The following is a 13,657-nucleotide window of genomic DNA, read 5'->3' as shown; positions in this document are numbered from 1 at the left end:
AATTTTTAACTTTTTTTCCCAAAGTGTTTAATTTTTAAACATGATCTATGCTAGCCACATATTTCATCCTCACCATCATATCTCTTAAGCAAGAAAAATAAAGTTAAATAAATTGGATCAGTATTCAGATAAAAGCCATTTAAAGTGATGCTTTCAAAAGTTAATTTTTATCTATATTCTTCTGAAGTATCCATCAATCATATTAGCACTTTAAAAATGAGAGCAGCCTTGAGGGCCCAGATGAGGTTTCAGGTAACAAGGGAATACATTCTATAGTGTCACTACCTAAGCAGTGCTGAAACAATGCTTAATTTTATCCACTTGATTCAATTAATGCAGGAGGCAAACATTGCACATGCTGATCCAGTGCCATGGAACTGCAATTTTAGAGCAACATTTTCCATGAAGCTATAAAACTAAAAAATCTATAGACCAGAGAGTTTCACATGTTTAGATAACGATGAAATACAGGCCCATAATAACTGAAGGGGAGAGAAAGCAAAAGTCTCCACAAAGGGAGAAAATTCAATTAGAAGGTTCTCTGTTGAGGCAGTAGTTAAAGAGAAATGACTTTGGGGATATTCACATTTTCATAAACAATTTTCATTTCCACAAAAAGGAACCCCCTGTGTACAGTCCTGATTACAAGCCTCTCATAGGAGTAATTTGTAGCTTTTCATAGCCGTAGGTTTTGTAGTTTCTGAAGCTAAGGCTTTTAAAGTCAGTACTTGATTTGATGTTTTGGTTTGTGGGGTTTGTTTTTTTTTTTCCATGTTGTCCTAATGACTTAGCTTATACGTTGAGACCTAAAATCTTCCCTAGAGCACTTGGTCAGATGATTTTGAATAGATTTGCTGCAGCACTGCAAGTATACTGTTACAGATTTGGTAGCAATAGAGTTTCATTAGCAAAAAGCATAGTGGCATCTGGGCTGTGGGCATGTGATCAATGCCATCAATCTCTTAAGTCTTCCTTCCTTCTCAGAGTGTGCAAATGATCCTGCAGTTACTGACTGCACTGCTGCTAAAACCACTAGTGTCGGCACACAGAATGTAAATGATGGAGTAGCTGGGAAAGCCTATTGAATTAATATGTTTTACTATAACTTTCAAAAACGTTAACCTCACAAGTGAGGAATGCTGTCTTTTTCTGGGGTTGGACATCCACCTCAAGTCACCTGTGCTGCTTGCTGCACCCAAACACAGAGTGACAGTCCTTGCAGCACACATTCCTACTTGAATTAATGAGACAGTCAGCCAACAGAGGATTACCTTTTCCAGGTGCCTTATAGTTCCTTGACGTGTCTGTTGGCTGAGTTGCATCTCTTGCAGTAAACCAGAGAAATTATTTCTGCCAGCAAAGCTCAGCAAGAACTACATGTGCTTTTAAAAAATGATTTAGTGTTTGTGTGTCAAGATATAAAGTCCTTCTGTCACTGAAATAAGGCTTGACTGGGTTCAGTTCTCCTTCATTCCCAAATATCATAGGATAAAATAGATTTGGGGCAACCAATCATTTGGTCCCATGGTCAGGATAGCATCCCCTACTCCTTATAATTTAGCATGCATCCTTATGGTTGTTGTCTGTTTATTAAATCAGAAATTAAAGCAAACAAACAGCAGAGAAGCTACATACAGCCAGCATAGAAGTTGTGCTTTAAGAACAAATAAACTAGAGAACGCATAAATCAAGACACAATGATAATTAATATCACTTCTGTGTTGTATGCAGTATATTTGTATATGGCTGCATATGCATGTTACTGTAACTGCTAACCCGAGGTTTTGATAAAGTTGCAGCTATTTAGAAAACTGAGTGCCTCATTCTCAACTAATAAAAGCCAGCACAAAGGCAGCAGCTAAGTATCTGTTCTGTTAATTTTAGTATTTCTTGAATTCTTGTGTTTAAATATGTAATCTTAATTTTCTTTAGTAGACTCACTTGTATGCAATTTCCTTTTGCATGCACTTTTTGAAAAACAGGTGAATATTCCATTACGGTGAAATGGAAATTCAGCACCTAACTCACTTGGATAGTTCTGAAAATGTCACCCAAACTCAGATTTTACTAATGATAACTCAAATTTTGGGAATCAAAACACAGTAGTCTGGAAGGATTGGTGAAAGTGATGACTTCTTCACTGGCTGTATATGTTTAAACATAATTTCTTTTAATGGATCTGGTCAGCTTTAAGAATTTTCCAGTTTCCTTGATCTTGGCATAGCTGTTCTGTAGGGACCACGGAAGCAGTGGCATAGACCAGCTGCATAGACAAAGGCCAAAAGCAATTGGTCCCGGGTAAGTCTCAAGAGACTTACTAACTTTTTTTAGTGCAAGCCAAATTTATTAGGGCATCAGAACATCAAGGGGAAAAAATCTAGGAAATTGGAAAAAAAGCATCAAGAGGGAAGAACCGTGGAACCAGCATTTTTTGGAGGTTGCAGCTATGTGGCAGTGACATGTAGAAGCTGCGTACACTGTGTGGTCATAGGCTTGGCAATGCTGATTGCGTCCCATGGCTAGCGATGGGGGTGTGCTCACACAGTGGTTTGGTGGCGGGAGCAGAGGAACAACAAGATCTTGAACCAGTCTAGGATCTGCATTGTAGGCACCAGTCTAGCGTGGCTAGATGGTAGCAGTTCATGGCATTGCACATACAATGTTGCTTCAGAGGCAATATTCCTGGTGTGTGTTGAGCATAGTTAAAAGTTTTATATTCCTACCAGTTTTAAAATGGGTTATAGGTCTCTTGCCTACCCTTTCAGTTTTGCTTTGGAGAGTTTACTCCTGAATAAATGTCTGCGTTTGTCTGCATCAAATGCAAGATATCCAGGCACTAATCAAGCTGGCCCTATGTGGTTCGGTTAGCACAGGCCTGTGCTATAAATTTTTCAGGAAGCAGAGGTATTCATGTGACTGCAACTAAACCTGCAGCTACACCTGATGAGTTGATGACTACACTAGTCAGGGAATATGAATAAAGACAACCTCAGGAATTTTAGTACTTTTAGTACTCAGAAAAAGCATAACAAAAAAGCAGTAGGCATTAATTCTCCAAAGGTCTTCAGCCAGGAGGAGGAGGGGTGATTTTTTTCTTACAGTTCTGCTTTGATTTAGCTACATACTCTTTTTATGCTTCACCTCATAAAAACATCACAGCTGTTAGGACCCCTTAGAGGCAACAACAGTTTTTATCCCTTCACAGTTATCAATATATAGTTTCCTATCTTGCCTGCTTCCTCCTGAAGTACTGATGAGCAACCAAAACTTTGAACTGCTGAAAAGCCACACTGGTTTCATTTCCCAGGGATTCAAAAATGGCCAAAGGGATCAGCTGAAGGTTTTTTACAAAAACACTCACTGCTGAATAGAGAACAACAACAAAAAAGTTTCAGGGGAAGAAGAATTTCTCTGAAGGGTGAATAGATGGGAGTAAAAGAGCCTCTTTGGTTCTTGACTGTTATAATCTGGTCTTTTGTATAGGACTTTGGTGGAAGTCTTAGAATGAAAATCTTCATGCAACTTTTTCATTTTGTATAGTGTAAGATTTGATATCAAATTTTACAGAGGTAATTTTATTCTTTATCCCACTGTATTACTGCCCAGACACTGACAATAGCCTAATCTATTTCCAGATTCTTTAAACAGGTCTTGCATTTGAAGTGAGTTGTTTCAACCCAGCTGTTCATAACTGTTTTGCTGTAATTTTTACTGGCAAAAAAGAGGATTTTTTTTTTTTGCAAGTCAGAAACATATTTCTCTGAGAAATGTCTAGGCTTAACAGTAGAAATACCCTTCACTGAAAAGTGTTTCAGCTTGTAGTATTTGTATCAGAAATGTAAGTAGGATAGAAAATTGAAAGCCCAACTCAGATCTCTTCACAAGGAAATAGTACAAATGCATATCCTATGCTAGGTCTGAATTCAGCTTCAAGAGGTTGTTTCATTTAATTGTAGTCTGACTTTATATTGTTTGAGCTCCTCATCCAAAACCATTCTATAGCATCTCTGACTTTATACTTGTATGCTGAATAAGTGAACAGATCTCTGTATTTTCTTACTCCTGAATATACTGTTTTTAAGTAGCATTTTTTGAGCACATCCTTCCTTACCTGCACATTACTGTACGAGGATAGAGTGCTTTAAAACGCAAGCAAGGAGGAGTTTCTGGCTGTTTAGCTCCCATTCTAAGACCTCAGTACTAAGGACAGGAGGAGGAGATTTGGCTTAGAGCCCAGAAAGAGAGTGATAAGATCCCATGCTAATTTGGAGAGTTTGTGAAAGTGTCCTGCAGGTTATGTGGTACATTATGTATTGATGAAATAGAAGACCACAATTTATACTTTTCTGACACTGTGACAGGTTTATGAAGGAAATGCCAGGCATGTATCATGCTATCAGAAAATCCATCAGAAGGGCTGGGAAGGTTTTGGTGCAAGTAAAGAGTTATTATATTTAAGTGTATTTCACCAAAAATTGGTTACTGTTGCCCTTTAATTTTGTAATCTCCTAAAAGTAATTATGTTCCTCCTTCATTTCCAGTATGAAGAGACTGCTTATTTAATGCAATGCTTGTTCTTGCTGATTTCTTTTTTAGAATCCCACTTAATGTGAGAGACATTGTCTACTGTACAGGAGTTTCACTGATGGATGAAGATGTATGGGAGTTCATTTGGATGAAATTTCATTCTATCACAGCAGTGTCTGAAAAGAAAATATTATTAGAAGCCTTAACTTGCAGTGATGACAGAAATTTGCTTAACAGGTAGAAAAATATTATTTATTTATATCTGATGGTTATCAGTTCAGTTTTTATGTATTATTGCTTGAGCTTTGGTCTAAATGAAAAACTTCGATTTTAAAGCACAGCTTTCCTTTCTATTTAAACTATCTTATATTTTTGCATTAACGCATATGAGAATGGACACATTTTCATGTTATTTCACTTCCGAATTGTCATATGTTCACTGGAAATGTTTCAAATCTTGATTACTGTTACTTGTTTGTATTAATATACCCTTTATGTAAATATATTGAACAGCCTAGTCTTGTTATTGATTTTTAAAAATGTACATAGAAGTCTCAGTTCAGCTTTTATTGAAATCCTTTTACATCCCTCCAGTTATGCTGACTGTCTTCTAAAAATATCAGAATTCAATAGCAAAACTCAAGATTTTTCTGATTCAGAAATTGGTCTGATCTTTGGAATCACAGAAGTAAAACCGTAAATTCACTTGGAGATTTAAACCATTTGACAGTCTGTTTTTTTTTCCTGAGAGTCTTTAGATGTGCTATTCTTAGAGTATGTGTTGAAGTAGGTGAAACTAAATACTTTGTCCTTGTTTTCCCACCAGGCTTTTGAATTTATCCCTCAATTCAGAAGTTGTCCTGGATCAGGATGCAATTGATGTGATAATCCACGTAGCTCGAAATCCACATGGAAGGGATCTTGCTTGGAGGTTTTTCAGAGAAAAATGGAAAATATTAAATGCCAGGTAAAGATAAAAATTAAAAATTTATTTGCATTGTTTTAGTTTGATATTGTTCATGTAAGTATTTTATAAACTGATTTCTGAATCTGATCCCTTCTCTTTTTATCCATAAATAGAGATACATCTCTAAACATGAGATACATAAATAGGAATCATGAGTACATTTATTCATAGATTCCCACATACATACATAGAAACATTTATGTCCTGGTCATCATCTGTTTGTATATCTATTATTGTACTGTGTTTGCATTTTTGATAATGAATTCTGTCTATATGTCGATTGCTGCAGTCCTACTTTTACATAGATTTTAAAAAAGTGGCAGTTCCCAAAGGAATTTTGCTAATTTTAGATCTGAGAGAAAAAAAAATCTTCTTTTCAAGTGTGTTAGTTGAACTGTGAAAAGAAAACTTTTTGAAATATCTCACTTTTCAAAAGAATTTCTGTTGCTAGTATAGTGTCATCCCCTTTCCTTCTGAGTTTCAGATAATAGAGGGGCGGTATTTTGCATCAAATGCAGATGAGCAGGAAGGAGACTGTGTTGTTTGTATACCTACCTATGTTCTCTTTGAACATGTGCTACATGCTCTTATTGAGAAGCCCAGTGAACACTTTTAAAATCCTTTTTGATGATGATTTTGATATTAATTCAATGAATGAGAAATTTTTTTAGTTCTTTAGGAACAGCCTGAGGGTCTGAGAGGTTTCACAGCATATCATCTGATACTGAGATATTAGAAGGGACCATAACTCAGGTGAGGTTCAGGTTCTTAAACACTGGTGTTCAAGAGCTTTGGACACCCCAGGGGAGCCAAGCCACCCTCATGGCATTGGCAGACATGCCAGAGAACATACTGGAGATCTGTTCACTTCTGGATTCACAGGAGGCCATGTAGGATACCACAGAGTATTTAAAACGGTATATTTAAGATGCTAAATTTAAGTTACTAAATCCTCATGCCAGAAGTACAAACCTATTATTGGTGTCACTGCATCAAAAGAAGAGCCAAGGAAGCTCAGAGTCTGTTCATACAACTTCCATAAAAATTCAAAAAGTTTGTTCATCCTGCTGTGGATAATATTTTATAGCTTAGTAGGTTTTAGAAGTTCAGCTAGGAAAATAGGTTTGAGCTGAAATTTAGTTTTGGAAGTTTATATTGCAGGAGCATACTTTTCAAAAGCAATTCCCTCAAAGCTATAAGAGTTCTGAAGAGTTTAAAAATCAAGAATCCTCTGCTTCTGGTATGATTATCCTAAAAACTGGACTTTTACTCAGAAAGTGGATAGCAGACCCATTGTGCAACCCGGTAAAATTAGTTATGTTCAGGATAGCAGGCAATTTTTCAGATTCCTTAAGGGATTTGTACAGAGTTTAGGTATAAATCTGTCAAAATCTGTATTGCTACAAGCACATACCCAGAAGATAGTGTCCTACCTTCTCAGCATGTTTGTGCATCTGACCACCTAGCTGACACCTGTGATTTTAGATGTGGACAAGTTTAGGCAGTGTAGACAAATGGGTAAGATTTAGAAAACTTTATCAGATCCAAAATTTTTTGCTTGTTTTAATTTAAAATTGCTTAACTTCACTTAAAATTTAAACATTATTTTGTCTTACTTGGTATGCATCACTCTGTTGTCTGATTTCCTAATGATCAGCAAGGCTTCATGGAACACCTGTTACTGTCTTTTTTATGAGAAAATAACAGTATTACTATCTTTTCACCCAGCACCAACTTTTTGCTATCTATATTGAGTCTAACACAAGTCAGAGCCATCAAAAGGATTGTAGCAGTTGGTATTTGCCTTACGCATTTTTTTGAAAGGGATATCCAGTAGAGTTCCTGTCAGTCGTCAATAGATTCAATGCAATGGAGTGAAATAATTAATACAAGCTTTAGATAGCTGATGTATATTGAAAATAACTTCATTTTGTAATTACAGATTAAAACTAGTTAGAGAGAGTTTCAGAGTGCAATTAGTCTAATGTCTCTCCCCTTAAGATATTCAGTGAAACTCTGACATGATAGAATGCAAAATTAAGCTTCTGATTTAAGCTTGCCATACTTGTACATTTTTAAAATGCAAACGTTATTGCAGAATTATGGTTCAAGTATATTTTTTCTACAATTATACGTCATCATTTAATTTTGTTTAAAATTGTAATACTTTGTAATAAACAATTTAATAGTGATCTCTCAATAGTATTTGCCATTGAATTTATTATGAAAGATGTTGACATTTGAGACAGTAACGCAAAATAGCTGAGAGTGATTAAAATTTTAATGCTATTATTTCTTCTAACTTGAAAATACTGCATATCGAAGAGTTAGAACAATGACAACAATGTTAGCCCTTTACATTATTACAGTATGCTTGTATTCACATTGCCCAGCAGATACGGATAATGTATCAAATCTTCAAAATCACTCATATCCCATTTACAAAGTGACTTAGAAACTAAGGTGTCTAACAGATTTTTCATTAGAAGTCAGTGGGACTAAGACTGCTAACTTTTAAAAAATCCTGAAAAAAAAAAAAGAGGAAAATGCTATGTTTGAATTCCGGTTACCTGAGGATGCAAGACTTGGGCTCCTAAATCATTCTGACTGTTTGTGTGCCTGCATGTGTGTGTGAAAAATTTTATCCAACAGGTGCCAATAAGAATTCCTCCCTTCTCAAGAGCTGAGTCATTTGTCAGTATTTGGGAATTTGTCAAAGTAAATGGAATATGCTGCCAAATTTACTCAAATTTACTTCACACAAGTGCAAAGCCTTTGAAAATGTAAGGCATTGGAAGTTCAGATCCTCAGAATAGAAGGGGCAGGTGCTGAGTCCATGACCCTTAAGAAGTTTCCAGGAAGCCAAAGCATTTAAAAGTTTGTTTCTGCAATGCCATTGTCTTTTCTAGGAAGAGTGGGAAGACTCATACTTGCAGGAGCAAACACTTTCTCACAGATGTCTGTTTATATTTCACACTTGCAGAATACCATTTTGGGAGGTGACTTTACCAGAATTTTTGCCAGTAGAGCCCACGTAGAAATTGCTATTAATGGCTGGCTTTTTACCATGTAAGTGTAATAGGCAGTAACCAGCACAGGTATTCATGAAGGCATAGTTTTCAGTGGAAAGAATTTTGCTATTTCTTGTTCACACTGTGGATACAGTACAGGCTTCAAGAAAAATAAAATCCCTGCAATGGTTTTCATGGGGTCACTTCTGTAAAGTGGGTTGGTAACCTTCTCAAAAGACCCCATCAAGAGGAGCTTCCAATTTTCCAAGCAGTCAATTATGAGGCTAAGCTGAGAATGTAACAATAAAGGACTTTGTTAGAAAGCCTAAACATGCTTGAAAGACCATGAAATCCATACTTCCCATAGGAGGCATTTGCCTCTGGATGTCTGTATATGTCAGTGTGGCTGAAGTTTTGGAAAAAGAGATATGCTTGCTGAAATATCCATGAATAATTCAGTTATTAGTGGTCAAGGAGTAGGATTTTTGATACTTAGAGCAGTGGTTCCCTGCACACAAACTCCAGGTAGCAAGCAGTACAGTATACATTTCCCCTAAAACAGAAACTTCTCAAAAAACAACACAACTTCCTTCTCCTTTTTCCTCTCTCACTGCCTCTTCCTCTCCCCCTCCCCACTCCCTCTTCCTCTCCTTCTCTCTCTTTCTTTTCTCTTTCATTTTCTCTCCCTTTCTCTTTCTGAAGGACTGTCTGGCTTATTGTACCTAAGCATTTAAGGGTAATTAACCTAATACCAGACCAGCAGAAGCAGAACAGAAAGCAATGGATGTGCTAGTTCACTTCAATTTTAATTCTGAATTCATCCTCTAAATCAGGTTATAAAAGCAATGTGTAAACTGAATTCTTCCCCTGGATAAACCTAAGTGCAGTGAAGTCTATTGGCATTACTTATGCAAGTCTGACAGGGGAGCTGGATTCCCTATCTTTAACACAATCATGTTCAGATTAGCTAGATACTGTTTTGGATATATGTGCAGATATAGGTAAGGATAACTATTTGGCAGGTGCCTCATTCCAACATGTAGCAAATACAACAACTCAGGAGTAGTCTGGTCTATTTTACAAGAGGTGTAGATGCTTTGGGAGTTTGAGAAAACTTGTGGACAAGCAAGTGGAATGACAGCACTTCAATGAACAGTTTCAAAGCAAGTATCCGCAGAATGTCATTGCTGCTTGCAGCTGAATATCCTATCCAGCTATACATTTGCCTTTAAGTATTCTGTGCCCAGGCTTTCACATCTTCATTGACAAGTTGCTTCTTTGAAGATGCTACATCATAGCCCAGGGGATTTTTTTAGCACTATTACTTGTTATCAATATTGCTTATTTTAATTATCAGGTACTGGAACAAGAGAATTTGATTCAGTTCATTTATCTAAGGGCTATTAGTAATGTAGATGAGAAGGATGAGAACAAAATGCAGGGAAGACTGCAGGACTTCAGAAAGTTTATTTTAGTGATGCAGCTAGAAGAGTTCCTCAGAACACTTCTCTATAGTTGTTGCTCCTTTTCTTCTTTGCTGCTCGTGTTTTGGGCTGCTTGGTGTCCTTACATGGAAAGCTGCTTCATAAGCATAAGACATTTATGTGGTTTAGTCCTCTGCTTTTTTAGAACTCTCATCTGTGACTGCAGTTAAGCTCATTCAGCTTAGTAGCCTCCCCCTAAAAGTTAATTACAAATACTCAGGTCTGAAAAAATGCCTCAGTCCAAGTTTTCAGTATGAAACATTGTCTGATTCCAGTGTTTTTCTCTTGGATGCTCAGAATCAGTCCCAGGTCTTTTCCTCTGCTTATAGGAGATTATTTTCTCATTTTCAGCTGGCCTCACCCTTGCACTAACTCTCTGTGTATCTTCTTTTTGCTCTTAAAGGTATGGAGAAGCATTGTTTATGAATTCCAAGCTTATCAGCGGGGTCACGGAATTCCTTAATACCGAAGAAGAACTAATGGAGGTAATTTTTAAATGATTTTCAGTATATGAGGCTGGTTTTGTTGTAAGCAGGGAACAGGGCAGGATCAAAAGGTGTCAGCAGCTGCTAAGGTCAGAGAAGCTGAAAAAGTCTGTCTGTTGAATGACAGCAGGTCCAGAGGGATGACGAGTCCCTCTCTGGGTTCCTCTACGCTCGATCCGAAGCAGCACTGAAGGACTGGGAACAGCAGCTGGTTGTTGGGGAACTATAGTTTGCTCAGCTGGAGTCAGAGGCCCATCATGCAGCTATGCAGTATGAGGATGAGGAGCAGGTTGCAAAGGCACCTGAGTGGATAGAAGGGGTATCAGGAGGTGGATAGTGCAGACAGTTCTCTCTGTGCTCTAAAATTCTGCATTTCTTCTTCTCTTCTTGCTGAAACTTGCTACAGTGAATCTTTCTTCTCTCTTTCCTCCAGTAGGATGTGGCAGGCCCTGAACTGAACTTTCAACCTGAAGCAGGGTTTTGTAGTTGTCTTAAATATAGTGTAACTTACTTAGGAATCTTATTTTTAGGTATTCTGATGTTGAACAAAAAACTCCTGGTTACAAATCTTTCAGTCAGTCTGGAGTAAAGGCCTGGCTGGATATGTAGGCTTGGTCTTTTTTCCTGACTCTGTTAGCCGAGAAGTTAGACATGAGCTATTTCTACCCATGTTAGTTTATGCTGCAGAGGAAATAAACAGCCCTAAAAAACCTCTGTGGTAAAAGTAAGAGAAGCTGCCACTGCCTTCTCTGTTCTTCTCTTGTCTGCAATATTTCAGTGTAAGAAAAGCCGTTAACCCTGATATTCTGGCCGAATGACATCACAGTAATTTTTTCTAAATGCAAAGTACTTCTATCTAGATTGCCAGGATCTCTCATTTCAACTTAACATCTGCCCCAACTGAGGTAGTTGTGAGGCTGTGCTATGTCCTGCTTAGCAGCTGCTCTATATTATCCCAGATGGATCAAATGGTTCTTGCACAGTAGGTAATCACCATTAATTGAACTCTGATTGCGGTATCATGTTTGTGCCCGACCATTTGTCTGCACTCAAGCCTAATGGACTCAGGAACTCAGGGAAGAACCACAGCTGGTTTCCTGAAGGCTACCCAGCTGGGAAGGACAGTACTGGCCAGCTTTGAGTATCCTTGCCACATGAGGAGGCTCACTATGCCCTCAGTTTCCACCTCCATGGCAATGCTGGCAAGTTGCTTGTTTATACTTCCTCTAAAAAAATCAGGCCATAGAAGCATTTCAGTACAAAAAGTGCAGAAATCAGGTCAAGTCTGATTTTGATAGTTTCCAGGTCCCTTCTATCTTTTTAATTGTGATGGAAATGAAATAGTTGCAGGGCCAGCTGTTCAGTTTTGAGTCTGTACACAAAGAGAAGTTGTTGGAAGTCAGGTTTAAATGCACAAGGTGATACGGCATCACTAGGAAATAAGAGTTTACTAGTCATCAATAAGTGTGGCTAAAACCAACTGATTTTGTACAAGTCAACATAACCAGCAACCTATTGTGCAGATCATCCTTGCAGTTCTCCTCACGTAAAGTGGACAGTAATTCAAAGCACACCCGGGCCATCAGCTATAATAATCAAAATGATAATGCTATAATCTGAGTAGACATGAGAACAGAGCAAAGGCCTTTTTAGTTTGCTGAGAAAAGATCCAGGTTTTCTCATAAGGGAAAGAATCTATTTCAAGAGTTCAAAAATCATCAAGTGTGTGCCTGTTTGCAGTTCTTGCCATTCTCTTCACACTGTATCCATCCCTTCCTTTTCTAAACAAAAGGATTCTGCAAATCAAAATTAAATAAATTTTTTATGAACTTTGATTGAACCAAAGGGCATCAGGGCTACATTCTGCTGACATTTGCTTATAAACTTGAATTAGGAGAATTTCCAGTGCTCCCAGTTTAGTTTCTTAAGCAGAAATGAAAAGTTCAGAGCAGCCCAGCTGTCTGCAAAGTGCAGCAGTTGGGCGATAGTAGAGAAGGAGGAAATGATATTAATGTGATCCGGCACTGACACGTCAATATCTTCCTGTGCAATTTGAAGCAATTGCATCGCATGTAATTGACAGAGTCTGCTATCTTATTACATTCTGTATTAAATCTCTCTATATGATATTACATTTACTTCAACAGTGATTGTGGGGGTTTGTCCTAAATGCCTGACTTGTTTATGTGCTCTGGAAATATTTACTTTCTTTAGTTCCTGCAAATTTAACCTGTTAAATTGTATTTCCAGCTAAAGAACTTTATAAAGACTTATGAAGAGGGAGCTGCTGCCTCTTTCTCTCGGGCGGTGGAAACAGTGGAAGCCAATGTGAGGTGGCAGAGGCTTTATAAGGAAGAACTATTCCAGTGGCTAAGAAAATCCTTGACACACTAATCTGTCTTTCCAACTGACCATTGGACATGAAGTTCTGCAAGAGGAAAAGGAGAAATTTTAGGGATGTTTGACATTAAACTCATGAAGACAAAATCAGATTGCAGGGAGAGTTTTCTTTTTTCTTTAATTGTGGATTTTTTTTACACTGGGCTCTTGCAAAATTGTCAAGAAGTTTTGCAGAAGAGAAGGTCATGAATGCTTGTGAAATGCAGTCCTCAGTGTACACAACCAAACATGATATTAAGTGATGCATGTAAACATTACTGTCAGTTTGAAGAAAAAACAAACAAACAAAAACCCTTGAAAGACTATTCTGTGCATGCTTGTACTGTCCCTGCCTGTATTCTAGCATGCTTACGTATAACAGCCACATTTTGTATGTGAATTCCTGTTACATCAAAAATGGGCATTATACAAAGCACAAAGACTATCTCTGACAATCAGTGTTGCAAGGAACAAAAGGAAGAAAAGAAGAAAAATGAAATGGCTTCTAACTAGGGGCAGTATGAGATGTAAAATCAGCTGTCCCTGCTAGCTGCCAACTAGTCCAGCACTCAGATTGTCTCTTAATGATTATAAAGATGTCGGCTCATTTTTTGAGTTGCCAGTTGTTATAGCTGCAGTCTCCATATTCCCATGTTTGAATAAACTAAATATATATAGGAAGAGAGAGAGCAAGAGAGAGAGAAAATGAATGTAAGAGAGAGGGATATCATTCATGCACTGTAATTATATAGATTTGCTACTGATCAGTGCAACAACATAGTTTTATTCATGCACATATGCAGT

The 13,657-nt window shown here is 37.5% G+C and overlaps 1 protein-coding gene across 1 annotated transcript in view; it reads left to right on the top strand.

Annotated features, from left to right (window-relative positions):
• TRHDE (thyrotropin releasing hormone degrading enzyme) overlaps positions 1-12,868 on the top strand; it is a 215,416-nt gene extending 202,548 nt beyond the window's left edge. Inside the window, exons 16-19 of the mRNA XM_026061763.1 lie at positions 4,597-4,764; positions 5,354-5,494; positions 10,393-10,474; positions 12,725-12,868. Of these exons, the coding sequence (XP_025917548.1) occupies positions 4,597-4,764; positions 5,354-5,494; positions 10,393-10,474; positions 12,725-12,868 (535 nt within the window). The remainder of the gene's footprint in view (positions 1-4,596; positions 4,765-5,353; positions 5,495-10,392; positions 10,475-12,724) is intronic.
• The last annotated feature ends 789 nt before the right edge of the window (positions 12,869-13,657 follow it).

This window comes from Apteryx rowi, unplaced genomic scaffold (assembly GCF_003343035.1).
Source record: "Apteryx rowi isolate R43461 unplaced genomic scaffold, aptRow1 scaffold_185, whole genome shotgun sequence".
In the NCBI taxonomy this organism is placed as follows: domain Eukaryota; kingdom Metazoa; phylum Chordata; class Aves; order Apterygiformes; family Apterygidae; genus Apteryx; species Apteryx rowi.
This window is presented reverse-complemented; position numbering and strand designations above follow the sequence as displayed.